The sequence below is a fragment of the Strigops habroptila genome, chromosome Z (assembly GCF_004027225.2).
Source record: "Strigops habroptila isolate Jane chromosome Z, bStrHab1.2.pri, whole genome shotgun sequence".
Classification (NCBI taxonomy): domain Eukaryota; kingdom Metazoa; phylum Chordata; class Aves; order Psittaciformes; family Psittacidae; genus Strigops; species Strigops habroptila.
Window position 1 is genome coordinate 88,249,755 of NC_044302.2, and position 23,447 is coordinate 88,273,201.

Below are 23,447 nucleotides of genomic sequence, written 5' to 3' on the forward strand. Positions count from 1 at the left end.
CCAAGGTTATTTTATTTTTCTGTTTTAAAATTATTTCCTTACGCAAATCTCAAGGTGTTATTTTCCCTTTAAGAAAACCATGTCTTCAAAATATGTTCAAGGCTTCTGCTGCTCCTGATCACCTTGACACATCATTAGCTGGTCATCACAGCTGTATTGGTGCTCATGGCACTAATGTACAGTGCAGGACCTACGGATTTTACGACGACGGTCAATAAGAACAGCCCTAACAAAGCAGTAAGGTGATACAAACCTTAATTCAAGCACCAGACATACACATGCTCAAGTAAAGGCACCTGGTTTGCTAAAAGTAACTGTTTCTTGTAGATTTACAAAACATCTATGAAAAATCCTTTTTAAACTAGAAACATTTTGGGGAAGGAATTCTTTTTGCTGTGTGCTACAACAGCAGCATCTGCAGCCCCTATTCCCTGCAATCAATTAACAGCAGGCACATGCATATTTGATGCCATTTAGTGGTACAAATGCCAGATACAAATTCAATGTGGTAGCTTAGACATGCTAGCAGTAGTGCTGGAAATCCCTCAGATGGATGTTCCACTTTTGTAAAAGAAGAAAGAAAGCAGGGCTTTTATTGCTAAAATCCCAGGCGCTGTGCATGCCTTCCAGGTAAACTGCATATTTTGCACAGTGCACGTGCAGGTTCCAGAGATCACACCACATACAAAACCAATCCAATGATCCTATTGATTCAATTCACCTTTCTTCAGCTTTTTTTTTTTTTTCCCCTGACATTTTTACATAACTATGCTCTGGCAATGAGAATCATAGCTTTAAAAACCCCTCCCTATTCCTGCAGTTCTTTTCATCTAAATCACTTAACACACTAGATGTCTGAAGTTCTAATTGCTCAGAAGTTCCTGTGCCTATAGAAACTTACTGAAAAGAGGCTGAACAATTTCTTCACAATTACAGAAAAGAAAAGATAGAGGATTATCTATAGTGCTTGTACCAAGGCACTTTATTATGGAGCATGCAGAAGGAGACATGTAAAAGCCGACTCCTATGTTACGATTCCCCAAACCACAGTTCTGCTAATCCCCCCATCCCCATACTGGACATCTAACTTTCTCTCTCGGCATACTCTCCCTCGCTGCTGCCCAGAGCTGTTCTCCAGCCGGGAGAGCTGGCAGCCAGTCCCCATCCCTTGTGTAATCAACTAGCTCACCTCGGAGATATGCTCACATTGTGCTGGCGCAGACTCACTTCTTCCACTTTGCAACGCTATGCTCTGCAGACAGAACTCTGGCCCGGCTTTCTGTCTAGTTAAAATAAAACTAGTGTCTTTGTGACAATTTCTGGAAAAACAAACATGCTAAAATCCAAGGCAACATCCTCTGCTGGCTTAAGTAACGGCAGCTCCTTAGCACTCATTTCCACCAGTGGAGATGCTGGCTCTTGAACTCCCGTTCACTCTGCACTACTGGCACAATATTTTTGATTGTGGTGTTAGTAGGCATCAAACAAATCATGTTAATGCTGGGAGCTGAATGCTTGCGCTGCAGAGAGCAGCTAGCTGTGCAAAGCTTTCCCCCCTCCAAGTATCTACTCTATGCCTAATGAAACCACAGTAATTAACAACAAAAGTCCTCCACGTGGTAAAAACTGTACAATTTCCTTTTAAATATAAATCACATTTAATTGACAGATTAAAAATTAAACCAAAGCCCAACCATGCAGGAATGCTGAGCGAAGCAAACGGGAATGCTGATCATGCCGTGGGACAAGAGGACAGTCTAGCTGTCCCACTGGGGTCCTGTCTGTTTGTTGAGGCATTTATAAACAGCATAAGTGAAATAGCAAGGTTTGATTCTGCCCAGGACTGTCGGATTGCAGCCTCTGCATTCATTCCTGCAGGCAGAAGGCCCCACATTTGATATTCCAATTGTTTTTAATTAACAAAACCCTGGCTACCAAGGAGCGCAGCATGATTCAGTAATAAACATCACCAATGCCGAGCCTGGTTGTGAAGAGCAGCACAGAACCCTCAATTCCCAAGTGAAACACTCCTCGGCCATGCACAGAGAATGGTGCAGCAGGAGGAGCAAGTAAGGAGCAAAGTGAAGGCAGACAAGCATAAAGCAGAACCAAGTGACATGTCAGTCAGGGTATATTTCCAAATGAGCCATTTCAACCTGAACTGCCAGAGTGACATGGCGATGCCTGAAGGATTCAGTTTCTCCTGCAACCAAGTAACTGATGCAGTTACACAGTGCTGTTTGTATCTCAGTTACAGGTATAAACCCACAAAAATTAGATTACAACCACAAGATAAGAGTAATTCCCTGATTCAAAAAGATGTCATACAGACTTCCCTGCAGCACAGAGATGCTAGGAAAGAGCACCAAAGGGACACAGGAATAGCTGAACTATATTCCTAGATCTGCCACTAATCTGATTAACTCTCCTCATTTAGCATTTCTGTTTCTTCAATCTTGCAGTAATAGTTGTCTTTCCAAGTTGGATTCTTAGAGCAGATGATACTGTCTCTGCTCCATCCCTGGCAGTGTTCAAAGCCAGGCTGGACAGAGTCTTGGGCGACATGGTTTAGTATGTGGTGTCCCTGCCCATGGCAGGGGGGTTGGAACCAGATGATCTTAAGGTTCTTTCCAATCCTAACTATTGCATGATTCTACGATTCTATGTTTGAGAAGCACCTAAGAGAATAAAAGCCTGAACTTGAACAAGGATTCTTGTTGCACAGCAAAAAGGAAGTGTGGGAAATGGGGATACTCTAGGATTCAATGAAGTTATCCCTCCCTCCCCCAGTAAAACAAAATTATTTAACAACTTCTTTTACAGAACCGTTTAAAACCTATTGTGTGCCAGAGTAGGACAGTATGCTGGACAGTAAAATGAATGGTTAAAAGAAATGGAAGAATATATACCACTGTGATATTTATCTCATTTCCAGAACTAAAGCTTCCCTTTTACTTTTTTAGTGTAAACATGAGTTAAAAGCTAGTAAAAATTAACAAAAGAATCCTGCAAATGGACATTTTATAGAGCCTCAACCAAAAAGATTATCACCTTGTGAACAACAAAATCTCTTGCTGCAATTTGACAGCTATCATCTTCACTGAAACCTTCTGCTTCTTCTGTAATCTTCCCTGCATTACAGGATGATTTTGCCATGGTTTTGGAAAACATTATGGAACCTTTGAAAGTGGAATCACTACTTTTTTTATGACTGTGGGCTGTGGTGCATGGGTGTGCACCATCTTCTTCCCTCTTCTTCATCCTACTAGTGGCCTGGGGTGCCCATTTGTCAGCCCAGCCACTCCTGAAAGGTTTCCTAAAAAAGTGTCAGTGCAATAGTACCCCAGAAGCCGGAACTTCAGAGCCAAAGATAACTAAAAATGGATGCCTCAGCCCTGGGGAAAATCTCACAGAGAAGACCATTTTCAGCACCATGTCAGCCTAACTCTCTACCCTTTTTTAAATTTATTTTTCTTTTTCCATGGTGTGGCTTTCTAGGCTATCCCAGTGCATTGCTCCATTCTGCAAAGGGTTAGTTAGTATCAGTGTTTTGCCTCAGCATACCCCAGTTGTGGTCAGGGAGACTAAATGTCTCTCAGCTTAAAATACTGCAGATTCTTCCACTTGTTCCTTCACTGGCTGTGCCTCTTGTTGATACATGGCCAGCTTCAGTTTCTCTGATCCTGATATCGCACATGATAACTGCTCATCTATACAGTTAATGAACTACCTGAGACATGATGTACCTCTTGGGTGTAACTCTTTGCATAGCATGTCCCCATCAATAAAGGAAACAATACGTGTATACATATATGTGTATACAAATGGTTATCGCATTAAAGACAAAGCAAGGATGAAGCTGATCTCAGTCCCTTTAGCATGCGACCTCTCCTTTCAGAATAATTTTCTAGGTAACCCCAAGCATTCAAGGATAATCTACCTCGCAGTACTGACCAGTAGTGGTGTCACTGCAGGATGAGGAAGAACCTCCTGTGACTCAGGAGCCTGCTGTGCTGGTATTGTCCTAACACCAGATTTCACAAGGATCATGGATCTGGAAGTTAAGCATAGGCTGTTTAGTCAATTAACAAATTACGAATTGTTTTGCATCTCACTACATGTGGACAATTTATAATGGGCTGGCAGGCCCAATATTAGGCTTATTTTTTCATTATTTTATTTCCTTGACATCTCTATATACCGTTTACATGTGGGGGGTGGGTGAGCCAAACCCAAAAATGTTTAAAGGTTGTTTTTACCAGGGAAAAATGTCTGTCCCAACAATTCAATATTCATGAGAAACAATAAAATAGAGCACCTGAAGCACATCCGTATGGATAACTGCACGACTGGGAAGAGACCAGTACAACTGCTTTCTGAAATGTCAAAATTTCCAAACTAGAGAGAAAGAGTAGAAGTCTCTTATCTTCCTGCAGCATCTCTTGAAATCTCTAGTATTTTAAGGATGCAAATTGCTGCAATTACACGCAGGAGAGACAGAGCAGATTTTTAAAGCTGATAGGAGACAAGAGCTGGCCTCTCAGCGAGCCAGCTAATTTTGCAAGACTGCAGAGAGCAGCACTTTTAACTTGTAGCACACGACATCAGCATCTGGTGCTCACAAAAGGAGACCCCCCTACTCGACATCAAGCTGATTTTCAGACTAAAGCCATCCCAACCACTTTTGTGCTCCTCAGTGGCTGCGAGACAGAACGTGCTCTGTTCACAGTCCCGGTGTCACTCAAGCTGCTCAGTCAGGAGTGATCCTTTTGGCAAAAGCTCCACATGCATTTTTTTATCTGCCTTGTCAGAGGGAACACAGAAACATGAACCGCCATCCACCAACTGTGGTGTAGCTGAGACTCATCCACCACAGAGGAAAAACTAATCTACATTCTGAATTATTGTTTTCCAGATGTATTATCTTGCATTTGTCAGGGTGACTCCCTGTTACTTCCTGCTTCTCTTTTTTCAATGGTGTTTGCAGTATTCATCTGCATCATCTGTTAATTTCATTAACATCCTGTCTAATGATCTCGAAGGGGGTACTTTAAAGTGATGTTACATAAAACCGGACATAAACTCCCTATTCCTGCAGTATCCCACTGATCACCTCCCACTCATCTCTGTGCCCTATTATTTATCATGACCTGTTTCCTCATCATGCAACAGCTCATGCTGTGTTCATATGATGTGCCATTTTCAGGTGAAAATTCCCAAGTCACTGGGCCTTAATTTCTTAGTCTGGGGTTGCTTCTGGTTTTCCTTTGTCCTTTGTCCCTTTAAGGATTGAATTAAATTTATCTGAATCATTGCAGTAACAACTCAGTTTTGTCCCAGTTCTGTGATGCACTAGTAGGCTATGCGGACATGGCTATAGGCACTTTTCTGTTACAAATTATAGTGGTATTACTGTAACAAAGTGTAAACTTCATATTCTCCCCAAAGTGTTATAATAAATATATGCTTTTACTCTTAACTCAGCCACTTAATTTAAATATATATCAAGACACACTGAAATTATTCTATGAATAATCAAGGAGATCTTACTGGAAAATGCCACAAAAACTTCGAGCCATTGTTGACAACACTGCTTGCAATGGCTGTTTTGAAGATGCTGACCTCTATTTCAAATATTCCTGATGTTTGGCTCTGATTAGGCAAGTAATTTTAAACTAAGAGCCAACTGCAACCTATACATCAACTTCACTGCAAAGTGGCCCCCTTACTGATGCCACAAGTCACAGTGTTAGAATAATCTGAATTTTGTTTGCTAAGAGACGTCTTTTATTAAAATCACATGCAGACTCCTAAGTTTCAGAGTCCTTTGCTTGCAAACCCATTGCAAACTTAGGTTTCACTGCACTAAAGAGATACCACCAAGTGATAAGGGCAGTGAGCAATACAAAGGATAACGCCCAACTGGCATAGAAGGTCTGCACTACATCTTGCACAGTTCATGTGGGATGAAGAAACATGCCTATGCACACCACCACAAAAATAAATACTACTACTACTACTACTACAAAAGTCTGCACAACAAGACAATTAAAATCGGTACACACACAATTCCTAAGAGGTACCACTTCTTACCCATCTGCCATCCCTCTGTGTCTTTCATGGCTCAAATCTGAAGGGCAATGGGGGAGATGGGTGTTGCGACAAGTTGTTAGCATCCCTAGCTCTTTGCCAGGAGATTGATGTTAATGGGGAGGGCGGAAGGAAATGGCGTTCTTCCTCCTCTAGAATCTGCATGCGATTATTTGTATACATTTTGCAAGACATACTAACCCCTTGCTCTTTCTCTGCTGCTCTGTATGTTATGGCCAGATCTACTATATATGGTCTGCTTTATATTTGTTAAGATACTTGATCTGCTATGCCTAAAACCAGCATATTCAGCTCCTAAAGCTTCATTCTGTGAATGACCAGTAATTGCAACTGGTGAGTTCCTATTCACCCCAGGGCTGCTGTTACAGTTCTGTGTCCACACCTTCGAAGCCTCTGCTATCACTCCATGACTGTACACCTCCATGGCGCATCTGACTTCTAGGGTCATCAGTGTTCATTCAACACAGAACAACCACATGGAATTACTTTTCCCCACGAAATATGTTAGCTTCCCCATCATCGTTCAAAGCTAAGCAAAACCTTACATAAATGAAGCAGTGGTCACCTGGTTGCTAGACAGCAGCTAAAGAAGCTCAAACAAAGCTGCAGGCAGCCCAAGACAGGTCCAAACCCAGGTAAGTCCTGAGGCCTCTTAGCTTAATACAGAACCTTGGCCAGTTACTAGCAATGGCAACTCCAGAGTAAAGGGCAACCTAGGCTGCACAGCACAGATACGGAACCAAACTAAGGAAACAGGGACAGGGACAGACCAGAAACACAGGTTTCACAGGCAGGTGCACACTCTGCAGAAATCAAGGAGAAATAGCAAGAGACAATTTCCCATCTAGGAACAGTGGTGCCTTTGAAGATGTGAGAAACAGAGATACTGGGTGTTCAGTGGCATGCAAGGAACAGAAGTGCAGACAGTGCCTGAAGACAGAGGCTGCCAGGGAAGATCTCTAACTAGCTCTAAGATCCTCAGCATTTGAGCACTATGGAAACCTGCACACTGTCACCTAATCACCTAACACATGGAAGGTAAGTGTCATGTACATTCCTGTGTTCTTAAATCAGCTGTAATGCAGTCCTGGTGATCTTGACAAGCATTAGGCATTTCTCTAGCCCATTACTAAAGACAATGATTTTTCAGTAAAACGTTCCTGAGGCCACCGGAAGAGCAGATGGTGAACAGGAAAGCTGAGGAAGAAGAAACACTTCTGCTTCCATCATGCTTGGAGTTTCAGGAAGTCTATGTGTGGGCAACACAATCACCACAACACCACAAGCAAGGCAACCACAGATCTTACTGCAGTAACACAGCTCTTGGCAGGTGTGAATGTAGTAATTCAATCTTTGTGTAGATCAGACCAGATGTACACCCTTAGGTGTGTGGTTAGCCCCACTGCTAATTCACAGATTATACAAGATAATAGCAGAAGACACACTTTTTATTACAGAAGGAGAATTAAACTGAGAATTCAGGATCAAAACACCTAACTGGGACAGGCTGGAAATATTTTCAGAATGTGGAGTACTGATAAGCTGAACATAAGGAGGTCTTGAGGTCTCCCACATCTGACACTATTAATGTCAGAAGGATTCCTGCTGGACACAAACGGACACAGCCATTAAAAAAATCCCCAACCCAAAGGATATGAAGGGAATCCAGCAATTTCTAGGAAAGCCAACTGTTTTTCCAAAAATTTCTGAGTACAATAACTGGAAGCTTATGAACCCTTAAGAAAATTAACAGCATATGAAACATTTCTCTCCCATACATATGGAAAACCTTATGGATTTGCCACTAACCACCAATTTCAATAGTGGCTTAGCTGAATGAACAAAGCATACATTCGTTACATCTGCTGACAACTAGAAGCTGTAAAAAGTTGCAGGCACTTTGGGGCCAAGAGAAAATTCAAAATAATCTGAACAAAATGGTGATACAGTTTGAGAAAATGCAATGAAATTCAGTACAAGGGACTAAATCCAATACTTAAGATTAATACAACCCCCTAGACAGTCAATTGGCTGGGCAGCGTCTTTGCAGTGAAGGTTCTGGAGTTTGAGGGGGATTAGGACCTGAACACAAATCCGTAATGCCAAACTGCAGAGAAAAAAGTGACCGTAATCAGACACGCAAACATTTTTCCCGTTTACTCTGTAGTGCTAAAAAAGTAGCTTCATCTGAAACACTTCAAAAAATGTGGACAATCGGAATGAGGCAGAAAAAGCAAATAAACTATAATATACCAGAAAACATAAACCACAAAGGAAAACTGAAATAATAAAAGGAGACGGGAGCAGATAATAAAATTCAAACATAATACAAAGCTTCTGCAAAGGGGAACATCATAAATTGACTTCCACGGCTGCTGGGAACTGGATAGGAAATAGTGGGCTTAAATGACTGCAAGAATGTTCTTCTTAGAGATTATGAAAAATTTTCTACTGCTAAGAAGAATGAAGCATTGGAACAGATTGTTTAGGGAGATTGTGCACTGTCTACCATGAGAGTGTTTAAAGAGCTGATCCAATAAACATGCCAGACAGACCTGGTTCGGGTATAGCTGTAACCTGAGTCAAGGATGGACTACATAACTTGTTAAGGACCTATCTAGTCCAGTTCATCTACTGCAGGTTTTCATCTGTTGCATAGTTTCTCATGATACAATAAGGAAAACGGCCAGAGCCCGCAGGAATACAGGAATACTTCTTTGAAAGAGTAAGTACTAGCCATGACATGCAACAGCCCTGCATTATAGCTAAGGTGAAAAGAAAATAAAGGAAAAAAACAAAACGAAGAGTTCCTGGCTACGCTTTCTGAATCAGCCTTCTTTTGAGTCATTTCTCAGAGTACAATATGAACATACTGTCTGATCATCAGCCATTAGAAAACATGAACTATTGCCAAAGCACTCCACCAACACATGGGTTACGGAGATTCCAACAAGCTGATCTGAGTATAAGACACTGCTGCCAAAGTGGGAGAATGCCAGCATGCTAATATACCTTTGCATGTATGTAGGATGGGAAGCTTTTGACAACGAAGGCAAATTTCACCCAGGATGATATGCTAGAGATATTTCTCTATCTTGTGTTCCAGAGCTATCCAGACTGCATGAAGCAATTAGATGCGGGAGTCCCAGAGGATGGATGAAGTATACAAAACTGTGTTTAAACGGTATTAATCAAAAATCCTAGCAGATTTAAAAACTGATGTAATAAAATGTGTCTATGCTTCAACGCAAGGCAAGCATAAGGACATCTCTGTTAGCCAACTATCCAACTCTTCATTTACATATATGCATGAAACAGCTCAACAGATGAGAAGAGCTGCAGCATCAGCCACAGGGGACAGAACCTTGCGAAATCCTAGTCTATCTGTGCTAAAAAGTTGGAAAAGGCCTACTGATTTTTAATGAGGGCACGTAGGGCTTTCAGTAAGTTCCCATTGCTAAGAGGCAGGACAGGATAATATACATGCATTTAAAATTACGAGGAAATAGAAGAAGGATTTTGCAATATTGTGACTAACAGGCCACATCAAAATTCAAACAATTCAGTATTAAGGGAGGATGAGAGCTACAGATGTCTCAAGCTGGATACCCCAAAGGCATCAGAGGTCAAAGAAACTAATGGATAAAGGATGGCACTTGGCTCAGCAATGCCATTTCTTGCAAAACACTCCTCAGGGTCTAGCAGACATTGAACTGATAGGACAAAGATTCATGGTTTCTCTCCCCATTATATGTATTGTATGTATTTCTATGGCCCAACAAAGAAAAGGCACATGCAAAGAACATCACACTAGGCATCTAATTACTAGCAGGATGCCAATGACTGGAGGCCCTTGGGCATAAATTCATAGTTCTTACCATCTATCAATCCAAAAACAGAGGTGAAAGTGCAAGCGCCAGTAAACTACAGGTTATAAGAAGTAGACCAGAAAGAAACTTAAACCAGTCACAACGTAGTTGCAAACAGCCAGAGGAAAAGGGCCAGGCCTCAATCTTCTCACCTGTTGCAGAAGACTTTAAAAATAAGACAGGAGAAAGACAGAGACAGACATGTAGTACTTAACAGCTGGTCTCAACTAGTCATTAGCGCAAATGACAAAAGACCATAAATTGCTATAAACACCTAGAAGCTGCACCGAATATGGCGAGAAAAATCCAGGTTTGGAGAAAGCACCATGGAAGCAATTCTGCATGCCAAAATGTTTGTGATGATTGTGTCACCTCTGTGCAAGGAAGTAAGTAAGCAAACAAACAAAAAAAGCCCACTTTGTTTCAGAAATATGGAAACAAAAGCCCATCTGGACTCTGGCCACACTGACAGTAAATATGGACACATGGAGGACCAAGATTACAACCTGGCAACTACCAAAACCTAGGCGCTTCATGAAGCTTAAAAAATTAAGTTCATTAAAAAAATACAGATATAGTTTCTAATATTCCAGTTTGCATATAGAGTTCCATCTTTCATACTAAATATTTAATCATGTTAATATTTTAATGTTAAGATTTTTCCTTGGACAATTCAAAGGGCTGAGACAGAGTTTGCTGTCACAAGTATGGTCAAGCAGACTGTTCATATGTACTTCCTGACTGGATTAACTCTTACCATTGAGCTGTTCAAGATTAAAAACTGCTTTTAAAAATGTATTAAGATTTGCCTTGTTGGTGAACATGCCTGAAAATCCTGTGTAAGGACTATGGCAAACAAACCAAGCCAAGAGTTAAAGTACAATTTATGTTGGTTTTAAATGTTTTTCATATGTATATCTACACAGGAGCTGTTTTAAATTCTAGGCTGCTAAAACAGTCATTCAAGACAATCGCTCTAACAATGATGAACTCTTCCAGAAACTCTAACACAACTTCTGCATGGTTCACTTTCAGAACTCATTCATCAAAGAATTTGGAAACAAGATCTAGCTGATATGCATAAATAACATAAAAGGAGAAGCTCCTCTCAAGCTCAGAGAACAGCTGCAACTCAGCTCCCTAAGTCACACTGCCTCAGTGAACAATGGAAATGATAAACTGTTAATATTGCCTAAAACCAAGGACATAGTGATCCTTTAAAAATCTTATTCAAGGTTTTATAGAAATATATTAGAAAATATTTTATTTTGTAGTGCATTATTTGGATAAAAAAAGAAAAAGGACAAAATATAGCCTTAAATGAAAGAATGCCATTTAATATTCATTTGCTGAGAGGGACAATGAATAGGGAGGTTTTTAGCAGGTCTTGTTAACAACATCTGGTTCTTCTTTTTCTCTTCCATGTACTGTCCGCCTATGTATTAAGTCCTCCATTCTACATATTACAGTTGTAATTCTAAATTAAGCAGTGATTTGCTATTCTATGTAAGTATGTATGAAAATATTTTTACATGGGACAAAACAAGTTGTGGATTATTTAGCGAGACTCTACCCTTATCAAAAGACTACACTGAGTGAAAGCAGTGGAAATAGTGTGTCATGGGAATGTGATGTCAATGCTCATTACACCTTCTGAAGTCAGGCTTACTTCTCCCAAAAGTAGAAAACTGATAACTGAAAACAAAAGTTAAGCTTCAAAGAGGAAATCATACAGTGAAACAGTGACGCAGAGCAATGCTTAAAAAAAAATAATCTAAGACCTGCTGACTATGAGGACCACACGCTTGAGGTCAGAAAGGTGATTAAGGGCTTGGTTAAATATAGCCTTAAAATATGCCTTCAGATTCTATTCATAATTAAGAAAGCTTGATTGTTTATGATGCCTGTTACTCTCTACTCTTAGTGGAAATGAGAGTGCTTGCTATATTGTATATTATAATCACAGTACTTAGCATACTGTTTATTATTATAATCACAATTTAAATGCCTAAACCCTTGGTTCCTTTCTCCTCTAAAGGACGTTAGCTTTAAATCTGTCCCTTATTTTGTGACATTCAGAATTGCAATTAAGTTTTAAACAACAGAAACTTTCAATATTTAAGAAACCACTTTATAAAGGACAGTATCAGTCTTCAGAGAGTGTGAGGCAGGATATGCATAATTCAGGCATCCAACAAAGTCAATAGATACAAAGACCTGGTAATAGCCTGAACAAAATTCTGCAGCAACCAGGCCACAACCATATTACTTTTATTAAACCAAAATACATAAATGGCGCATACTTAAAAGGAACATGATTTGAATAAGGGTTACACACTAGAAAACATGTTTTTTAAAATTCACACAGGAGTGTGAAATAAATTGGAACTTGTGTGAACAGAAAAATCAACTAAACAGGATTACTCCACATTAATGAATCTAAATGAAAGTGTAAACTTTGTTAAACTTGTAACAAAGGGAGTAATTTGTTAGCTTTTAACTGGAAACAAAAAAAAAAGAGTCTGAGAAACTGTATTATTTTGTTTGTATACTTTAAATCATTGAACACTGTCATGATACAGCATTTGTGAAGTTGGCAGTAATTACGAAAACATTTGGCAACATACTGAATTCACTAGAGTTCCATTTTTGAAGAAATGTTTTTCACCTAAATCACAAAGCTAAATAACTGACATAACAAGGAGTTCTTTGCACAAAGTAATTAATTCCTTATTACAAAATTCAGATATGGGATTACAATCCAGTGTAATACAACAATCTCTTTCTACACTACAGCAAGCTTTATGAACTGAAGTATTTTTTGCTTTTAAATCTTGATCCACTACACACAAAGAAATAAATGCTGCACTGCTTCAAATGCTCTAGAATTATTCTTTAAATGAAATCTTTCAAATTTTACGTTTTTTCCACTCTGGCTTGTCTGTTTCATCATCTTCTGGTTCCACTTCCGCAAAAACTGTTTTTGGTTGTGTTCTAGAAAACATTAAAAAGATTAAAATAATGGTCAGACTACAACTCTTCATCAGGAACTATATTAGACATGCACTAGACACAAATTACATCCTTTCTATACTTAAAAACAGAGTATCCTAGACTTGCCTGGTTTTCATTTTCAACATAAACCTGTCAACTAACCTTCTAAGAACTGAAGAAACTTGCAGCTCTCAGGCAAAGAAGCAGCATAACAAACACACATCTTTTGAAAGTATTATTTCCTCATCAGCTCGTAATCATTATCTGTGTATTCCATGAATAAAATTAAGATAGAAGAGAGGAACAAATCAATTTTTAACACAATGTTAGGAAAATGGAGCCACGGTCTTCTCATTCCGTGGTTTTAAAAAACAGAAACCTCCATTTTGATACACTGCAGTATGACAGCAGCCAGTAAGTGAAAACAGAACAGCCAAGCCAGGTTTTCTGGCTTAGCCTGTGCATGAAAAAAACCAACTTCTCCTCTGGAGACTTTTTATCCATCACTACCATAACATAAAAAACCTACAGTTTTTTATGAGAACACAGTGTATCCTACAGTCAAGTTTGATGGTATCTATTCCTCCACTGTTTACTTGCATTTTAAATAACACTTAAACTTTATAAAAATAATTATCGATTACTTTTTAAACGAACACAGTATCAAGTAGCATTTCAATAAACTGTTTGGACATTCAGTTCCCCGGTTTTACACTTTAATCCTGCATGGTCCCCTTTTCCAACCTAATTCTCAGCACAATCTCTGTGGAGCTGACTGCTCCCAAATTCTCATTACAACAGACACGACAAAGTATAAAATGCAGCCAGGGCAGTCATCATCTCATTAATGTATTAACTAATGTTTTTACAGCAGTCTAAGGATGTGAAGCACTATTATTGTAACAATTGTTATTTGGCAGGCTCTACAAAATGCATAAACCTTAACAAAATTGTGTCTGCCTTACTTAACACAATAGGTATAACTCAGCGTTGCCACTGACTTCGAAAAGTAATAGCAAGCCATCAGCTATTAAAGAGCAGGATTCTCTGCTTGTTAAATACAGGCACAAAACAGACTTAAAGCCACCAGAACTAGTCGAAGACAACTTCCCTTATACAAGGGATCTTTTTATTGTCTTGCTTTCTCCTCCATCCTCCCAACTTGCCATGGAGATACTAAGATGTTACAAAGATGGTCTTGCTGCAGGACTTTATTGGCACATGGTCCCTGGATGCAGCTTGCACATCTCATTACATCTAAGTAGACCTTGTACCGAGATGAGGACTCACACTGCTGGAAAGATGAGTCATTCTGCTCCCACAGAAAGCAGAGGTAAGATTGAAAAAAAATTTCCAATTTCAAAATTTCATTAGAAATAGTTACATAAACTCTACTTAACCAGTAACTGAATGAGGATGTTAAAAAAAAAAAAAAAAAACCCACCACCAAAAAAGACAAAATCAACATTCAATCCAAAACAGATACATAGGATGAAGGCTTTATTGGCAAAAATACTGGATTCTGTTAGCTGCTGAAGAGGTGGAACATATGGAATCTTCTTCCTTTTTTTCAAAACATATTAGTGGAAGTTTATTTAGCCCGTTTTAAAAGTGTAACTTCCTTTCATCACAATAAATGAAAGGTATCTAAATGCCATATAGGATCACATCAGGTCAGTACCAAGATGCTTATTAGTAAAGCACAACTAATGAAGTGTGAACCTATAATTTCTGACCACAAAACCTGCTACTGTCATAATTTTGGTTAGAAACTTCCAGTTGACAATGGCTTAATTTGTCAAACAAGCAGCAAAACCCATGTATTTTCCAGGATAGGTGTGGCACAGAGAACAGTTACAGACTTCAGCTAATAGAAGTATGCTACTGAGTGTAGTAACACTGGGGGTTGGAGGTGAAAAGAAAGAAGCTGCACTGTCATGTAGCAGTAACCAGCTAAAGCAAACACACACAGAGGAAATCAGCTCTGCTTGCTCTCTTGGTTTTTAAAATTAACATGAAATTGCTGTAGCCTCAGCTCAGCGGAAATGTAAACTCTTCCACCTCCACAAGCTACACAGCAGCAACTGGGGCCTAGGGTGATTCATAAGCCAGATCATTTTAAAGGCATAAGCTTAGAAAGCACTATTTTCATTTTAGCATTATCAGCATTATCATTTAATTTAAGCACAAAATGTTCTGCTTAGTAACTGAACTAGAGATTACTAGCATAGCAGGAGTTTGCTGCATGATTAATACAAAATTATTAGAACAGGTTTACTACTTCAAAATAGTTTTATTTCTGAGGGCTAAATAACACGTGTGTAAAACTGTGTTCTTCTTCCCCATCAATATATCTTATATATATTATTTGTCCTTGACTTTGGGGTTGACTTCAGCTTGTTAGGGATCCAGCTGACAGATCACATGAGATACTGCTATGGAGGACAAAGGGCCCAAGAGAACTGGCTGATCTTTGAGCACAACCTCCTCAAAACATTCCACCCATGTGCAGAAAGTGAAGTCTGGCAGAAGTGTATTATGGATATGCAGGGATCTCCTGTTCGACATGAACCCCAAAAAGGACGAACACAGACAGAGGAAGCAGGGACAGTCTTAGCCAAGAGGAACAGAGGCATTAAATGAAGATGTAGGAACTGAGTTAGGAAAGTAAAATCTCAGCTGGAGTTGAAACTGGAAAGAAATGTGAAAGGTAATACTATGGGCTTCTACAGGTACACTGACCGCCAAACAAATGCTAAGGAAAATATGCTCAACAGGGCAAGTAATGCTCATGTAGAATATGGAAAAGATCAAGATAATTTATGCTTTTTTTGGCTGAGCTTTCCCTGATAAGGTCTGTTCTTACGTCTCAGAGGACCCCGACACGACCAGCAGAGTCTCTGGGAAGGAGTGAGACATTATCAACAAAAGAGGAAGATGGAGACAGGGAGTACATTGCTCATTAGACATACACATATCCATGAGATCAGATGGGATTGATCCAAAGGTACCAAGGGAGCTGGTCAATGTCATTGCAAGGGCACTCTATCATCTTTGAGAGGTCATGGTGATGGGGGGAGGTTCTCAATCACTAGAAAAGGCAAACATCATAATCTTTATGACCCTGGGAAGGCATTTTCAGTCACAGAAAGGATAAACCAGCATAGATTGAGCAAGGGCATTACTACGCCTGCCAAGCAGATAGCTAAACAGGCCACCCAGAGAGGTGTTGTGGAATATCCATCGTTGAGGATACTCAAACTTGGCTGGGCAAGTCCCTGAACAACCTCAATCTAATTGGACCTGAGCATTTGATCAGGACGCTTAAAGCAGGAGGTTGGACTAGATGACTTCCAGAAGATCTCTCCTATCTAAATTATTCTATGATCCTGCATTTCCACATGACTGTCAAACTGTCAGTGTGTGAGATACTGAAGCCAGTATCTCATACACTGACAAATGCACTCCTATTGTGGGTTACACTAACAGGCTGCAAACAAAACCAGGAAAAAAACCTAATATGATTTGTTCATACTGTGTGCTTCCCTTTATTTTGGTGTTTCTCAACAAATTCAGATACGCAGGCCCCTAGAAAATTTCCAGGGGCCATGCAGACTGCTTTAGAGTCACCGTAATCCCTCTGGTTATGGGTTGTTTTTCTTACTTACTTTTCAGGGATCCAATAAAAGTAGCTTAATGACATCTGAGGTTCATAGACTAGCAGCTAAAAAAAATACCGCTACAGCTAAACCAGCTGGAGATGACAACCAGCTAAACCAGCATGGCACAGCATGTGACTCATGTTGCAGTAACTTTTGAAATTTGTATTTATATTGCACTGGAATAAAGAAAAAAGATGACTTTCAAGCATGCTTGGAAACCACAATAATGTCATAAAGGCTATTTCCAGACTCAAAAACGAAGGTTTTCAGCATCAGACCCCTTTATATTCCTTACCCCACCAACTAGCCTGACTCTTCTCTGAATCTCAGAGGCTTCCCTCGCAAAATTATTAATTTTCAAAGCAGATTTACCTTAAATATACCAACATGTGCAAAGAAATCACTGTTACAAAAAATTCTGTTCAGTCCTGCTTCTTCGGCTTAAGGTACTTGAGCCAATGTGTGACAAATACTTCACACACTGGTACTGCCATTCAGAAAAAGTTCAGTGAACACAGCACACCTACAGGCTGTTGCTTCAAGTCATTCCCTTTTGCCTATGACAAGCAGCAATGATAAAGACAGCAAATTAAGGACAACATCACTGAACAGAAAGGTATTTTCTAAGAACTCTGGTCTATCTTGGTGGGAAGGAAAACTTCACCCTGACTTTCCCTACGGTACAGAAGAGAGCTACATCTGGGCCTGATTAGGCCCTCAGCTACAATGCTTAGCAATTCCTTCAGAGGGACATCTGAAGTCATTATAGTATATCTGTACAGCTGTGTTAAAACAAACAGCTCACAAAGAATGTAATTTTCAAACATTTACAACTGATGCCTCAAGTTCCTTTCCTGTAGTTCTTTACTTGAAATCTTCAATCTGTCCTTCCTTTCCTTTCAGTCCACTGAAATTTGCCTTTCCTTTCACTCCACTGAAATTTGAAATTCATTAGAGACCCTTGCCAAGGTTTCTAACAAGCTTCTCCTGAAAAATCTCAACATCTTTTCTTTATCTTCATCCATTATGACTTCTCTGCTGTGTTGATCACATCTCTTTTACCACTTCATTCACACTGCACTTCTGTGACATGTCATCTCTTAATTCAGCATGTACGTCTTATAATCCTCAGTATCCTTTTCAGCAGCATCTGCTTTTCACCCATCCTTTTGCCTTTTACATACTTCCCCCTCCTTTTCTGGCTTAAATTTAAGAAGAAATAGAAAGGTCAGGCTCATGATAACAAGCTTGAAAAATTTTCAGGTGTTAAATAACAAAAATTACTATTTGGCTTCAAGAATACATTAGGCACCTTCGACTCCAGCAAGAAGGAAATATTTTTACATACAATGTATAAACTAACAGCAAAAGTCCTGTTGCAGGTATTTGTTTATAAGAATTATTGAACTGAAAATACAATTAAGAAAGCATGACAACAGTTACCTGATTTAGAATGACCTAATCAGTATGACTCAGGACCAAACTCTAACCCAGTCATCACAGAGTTATGAAAACTATGATCAACCAGAAAAAGAGCATTTCTTAGTCTTCTCAGTCTAAAATTATGTAATAACCATCACTGAAGAAAATTAACTAGTTTTCTTAGACATTTTCTTAAGAAGAATAATGAAAAACTGTAGGTGAATTACCACCATACATTAGACAACAGGAAACCAAACCCTTGTCAAACAAGAGATACATCAAATGGATAGTACATTAAGTGGAAATTTACTACAAGAAATGTGGAAAAACTGATAGCAGGGAAATGAAGTACTGAAAAGAATAAACAGTATTAAAACAAAAAAACAAACTTGGATGTATGTTTTTTAAGTCTCAAGACAGAATGCAATTTTAAGTGTGTATCAGATTATCACCTTTCCTAACTCTATAGTGTATCTTATGCAACAGCTAAGCAGCCAACTTCCCTAGGTTTGTATACTGCTTATTATTATGAACTACTGATTTTAAAAGGACCACCAGGGACACTCTTACAATTCAGTATTACATGATAATTTATATCAATAACCTGTAATTTGCATATTTTATTACATATACATCCATAAGAACACCTGTAAGATGCTTTAGACAGAGCGTAAACATACATGCTCTGTAAAGTCAGATATAAGATATAATTAACACAGCTGTGTGTGCGGGCAAGCAGCTAACGAAACCTATGATTGCCATCGGTCTGCAGCTATTAATACAGACTGAATATTAAGAAGTATTTCTGAAAATTAAAAACATACCACAATAATAAAGCTTTTGCATTCAGTGTCTTAAATAATAACAACAATTATAACAATAACAATAATAATTTTAAAATGCTCTTTGCATAGACTACATCTTAAAGTCAAGCTTTTAAAGCAAGGATAATGGCAGTTTCACTGGCATGAGATTTATCAGCTGACAAAACCATCAAGGCAACATGCTGTTGGCTGCAGTCCAGTTCCCCCACATACGTATCACCGTCTGGTGTGTAAGTTAATAGCAGTCTGGACTTGGATCCTCCCACTTCTCAGCCAGCAATCTTCTTCCCCTGCAGCTACATCTTCAACAAGATACTGTAATTAGATCTGCCCACCTGACACCATAAACCTTCTGTAATAGAGCTAAGTTTTAAAACTTTCATGTCTACTACACTGCAGGTGTCAGGGAGGAAACTTAACACACAATCAATGAAGTTACTGAGCCAAAAATATACTGAGATATCTACCTACCTGATGGAATGTGTGATTATATTTACTTTTGAAGATGGATAGCTGCCCATCTCAAATAAAACCAGGTACTGCACATTCAAAGTAAATTTTATCTCTAGCACACATGCACTATCAAACAATTAATGATAAATATTTAGCATATTCATTACAACAACTGTTACAGAATCAGGCTCTCAAATATTCTTTCTTTGGTGCTAAGGGTGGTTCTGTATAATGCATTGATTTGAGGTACATCATCAAATGCATACTTATTAATGACCAGTATGCCATGCTTATTAATTACCCAGTCAAAGCCAGGCTGAGTCACTGACATTCTCAAGCTGCTTTGGAACAGCTATTCAGTTACCTTTGTGAACACGTGGGTCAAGTCAGAAAACAAGTGTCACCACTAGAAACAGCTACGATTCTTAATACATTTTGAGTTTTTTAAGGGGTTTTTAAAAACACTGGGCTGCAAACATGAAAAAATAGTTTGCTATTGGCAGACTGTTCTATGCAGGCTATTTCAGCTCTTCAAAACCTCTTCCTTATGCATTTTGAAAATACTACTTACACTACATAGATTTTGTGTAACAAAAACATCAATGATAACAAAATGTGAAAATTTTAGTAATTTTTGAACTGGTACTTTGTGTTCATTACTATGAAATGCATTTATTATTTATTTCAGTACTATAATGAATTGATCTCTTTAATGGTTTGAACTGTATTTAGTTTTAGGAAAAAAAATCTTTGGTAGAACGCAATCTAGAAGCATATTGCACAGTTTTCATAGCAACACATACACACAAATGACACACTCACACATTCACTTAAACTAAGTTACCAGCTGTAGGATTACTAAGGTTTTACTGCCATAATCTCAATAAAGCTCTTTAATTTATGTAACAGCTACTGAACACTAAAGTTGAAGTTTTGATAGGAGATTTTATCAGTGCAATTTTTAATACTACTATATCTTTAACAACAAGTTAATTTAAGCATGTACGAGATCTGGTCCACATGCAGGAAAAACCTCAGAAACTTACGACATTTGAGAAACCACCTATAATATACTGTCATAACATCAAGTAAATATTTTGAAGATTTAACCTAAGGATTGCTCAGAACTAGAGGGCATATTAGAAAACTTATCATCCCAGTCTGTTGATAGGACAGTACCTTATTAAAAGGTATATTGCGATTTCAGACATTGATTGAGAAGATTCTAAATAGCTTAGAAAGCTTTGAAATAATTTTCCAGCACTGACAGGTACATTTTAAAAATGGAAATGCCAAATTTCAACAATTTAACCTCCTCTTCAAACTTTTATCTTCATAAAAAGAGTATGGCATATTCTTGGTTTACATATTCATGGCAGCAATCCAAAAAAGGCAAAGTATACCACTAAAATTGTGTGTCTTCTATTTTTACCAAACTCCCACTGGCCTCCAGAAATATTGCTTGTATTTTTAATTGTATCCTTACTTAGCATATGCTGGAGCAACCCAGTATGGATTCTCCTCTGCTTCCTTTGCGTGACGTAAAATAGCCTCTCGAGGGTTGCTATCATCTGTCTTATCCAGTGCAATATTCTTGACTATATATGATGACAAGGTACCGCCATGAGTTCCAACACGCCCACCGCGACCTGCAGCAAAAAAAACCCAAAAGAAAGACTATTTTAGAGAAAAATATGTAAGAAATAAATGTCTGTAACAGTGACCTGATACAAAGATGTTATTTAACACCATAGGAAAAATTTAATTTAGAGCTGCATTCACGTAAGTGTTTTACTGATTATGTAACATAAAGTAAGTCACTGTGATTATTAATTTATTCCAGGCAAGCACTCCAATCAAAAACCAATATCTTAGGGTGCCAGATATTGCCCATACATATAGAGTCACCATCCAAAAATGTTTGAATGCAAACCCAAACGAGTGTAGGACCCAACATGACTGTCCCTCTGGCATACAACAGTCTGAAACGATTACATCTAGATTACCTGGTCCTGCTACTGGAGGTTCAGGTTTGTGAGACTTCACGGGGTCCAGCCTATCCTTCTCCAGCTGCTTCCTGGTGCTTCGCTGTCGTGGTTCACGGAACATCGGAAGTGCATGGGCTGAAGGGTCACAGTTTGGAGAAAAAGAAATGTTAGAAATTCAATTTTCTTTTTAAAGTTTTAATTACAAAGATGACAACTGGGATTCTTCCCTGCAACAGAAAATGTGGCAGAAATAGCCTCCCAGTTGGATACAGTTCTTCTGTATCCAAGCAGTGGTTTACTGATTGGTACTAAGGGCTTCTTTCTGCTGAATTCTTTTCAAAGACGAAATCATCCACATTTCCAGGCTTCCTTTAGGCAGGAACCTTTCATATGAAATATTGTTTGCCCAGTTTATGCATATTTAATTTATTCCTCTATCACTCAGTTCTCAGCATTAGCACCGTGACCAACTGGTTGCTTTTTTCTGAACTTCCCAGTTTTCTAATGCTCCAAGAGCATGACAAAACCCTGGATGTGTTCTTGGATCTATAACATAGAGGGACGCAATCCTCTCAATGATCCAAATGGTAACGGTTCTGCATATGCAGTCATAATCATGTTCTTTCTTAAATTATGAGATTAATCAGGGTTGGAAGAATACCCATAACTGAGACAATATGGCCAAATTATCGGTATTTAAAACTTCTATTTCCTCATAAATGTCCTCGGTATCCTTAATCACAGTAATTGTTTTGGTCTGCTCAAGCAACTTGTCAGCAACAGGAAAACACCATGTTCAGGGACACAGTTTTCTTGTGGTGGGTTTAGCTCTCACATTCAGATGTGCTGATTGCTGCTGTTTCCAAAAATGCAGGAAATTGTGTTGGAGTCAAAAACCCCAACAAAGACAAAACTCAGCCTAACAAATCTTGCAGTTAGGAGCACCAGCTCTATATCGAGTGGAGAAAAAAAAAAAAAATAAAAAAAAATGGTAGCATCTAGGGACCTATCAGTTTAATTTTTCAGCTTATTTCTGGAAGCCTGCTAGATTTATTAGACTGAGTGAAGTCACTACCAGGTGACAAAGCAGTAGATCTTTGCAAATAAATATTTAGGCCTTATTTTTGCAGATTTCATGAAGTCTAAAATGCCTGGGACAATTTACTGGAAAGCACTAAGCTTGATTGGTTTGCATAGAGCACATGACGCAGAGATCCAAGCCGTTGCTATTTGTGGAGTCAAAGTTGCCTAACGGAAACCCAAACTTTGTATTCCTGTGCTTTAAAAGTAACATCTTATCCCTCAAAACAACATTCCTGTATTAAAAGTAGCCATTACAGGCAATCCTAAAATTAAAGAGCAGCCAGAAGTCCAAAGGATGAGGGAAGAGGTTTGAGGGGCAGGGTGAAAAAAAAAAAGGAAAAAGGGTTGGATCACTTTCCAAAAGGACTTCCAAGATCTTCATTTCTTTCCAGTTCTGTTGGTAAGCTTAAAAGACAGACATCTAACCTCTGAATAGTTTCCAAAGTATGCAACAAAGTTCAACATTTGCAAAGCAAATCTTTACATTTTTCTCGATTGCCTTATATGGAAGTATCCTTATTTAGGTTTCAAAATGATGTGGAAGAAACAGCTAAAACTCGAAGACAAAATTCGAAAACTTGGCATAATTGGAACCTAAATCTTTGAATGGCATTTATAAATGCCATTGAATACACAACTTCAATTGGATTTTAAGCAGAAAGGGTTTTTTTTGAATCACGAAAGCTCTTTACATTATAAACACTACTGACAAAGTGCACACAAAGTATTTAGATAATAGACCATGTGCTGATATAGGCAAGGCTGTAGTAAGGATGGATTGAGAAGAGCACCCAAGGGAGAGAAATATCCCTGTTCTTTGCCAGCTGCTACTTTACCCACTGCTACCCAAAAATTGGAGCGGGGCATCTGCAGCAGTGAGGCAAGCAGGAGACAGCTGTGGCTGGGAAATACCTGAGATGGGAACCCAGAAGACTGCTGAGATTTTCTTTTGTTTATTATGCTGCCAAACAACTATCTTGTTCTACAGAAATGGTTTTAGCTATTTCCAGTACCAAAACTACTGGAAAACACAGCTGAATC

At 38.8% G+C, this 23,447-nt stretch overlaps 1 protein-coding gene across 1 annotated transcript in view; it reads right to left on the reverse strand.

Annotated features, from left to right (window-relative positions):
* Positions 1 to 11,291: 11,291 nt before the first annotated feature.
* WDR70 (WD repeat domain 70) overlaps positions 11,292 to 23,447 on the reverse strand; it is a 129,970-nt gene continuing 117,814 nt past the window's right edge. The window contains exons 16-18 of the mRNA XM_030512481.1: positions 21,342 to 21,458; positions 20,822 to 20,984; positions 11,292 to 12,974 (exon numbers count right to left, since the gene is read on the reverse strand). Of these exons, the coding sequence (XP_030368341.1) occupies positions 12,890 to 12,974; positions 20,822 to 20,984; positions 21,342 to 21,458 (365 nt within the window). The 3' untranslated portion in view covers positions 11,292 to 12,889. The remainder of the gene's footprint in view (positions 12,975 to 20,821; positions 20,985 to 21,341; positions 21,459 to 23,447) is intronic.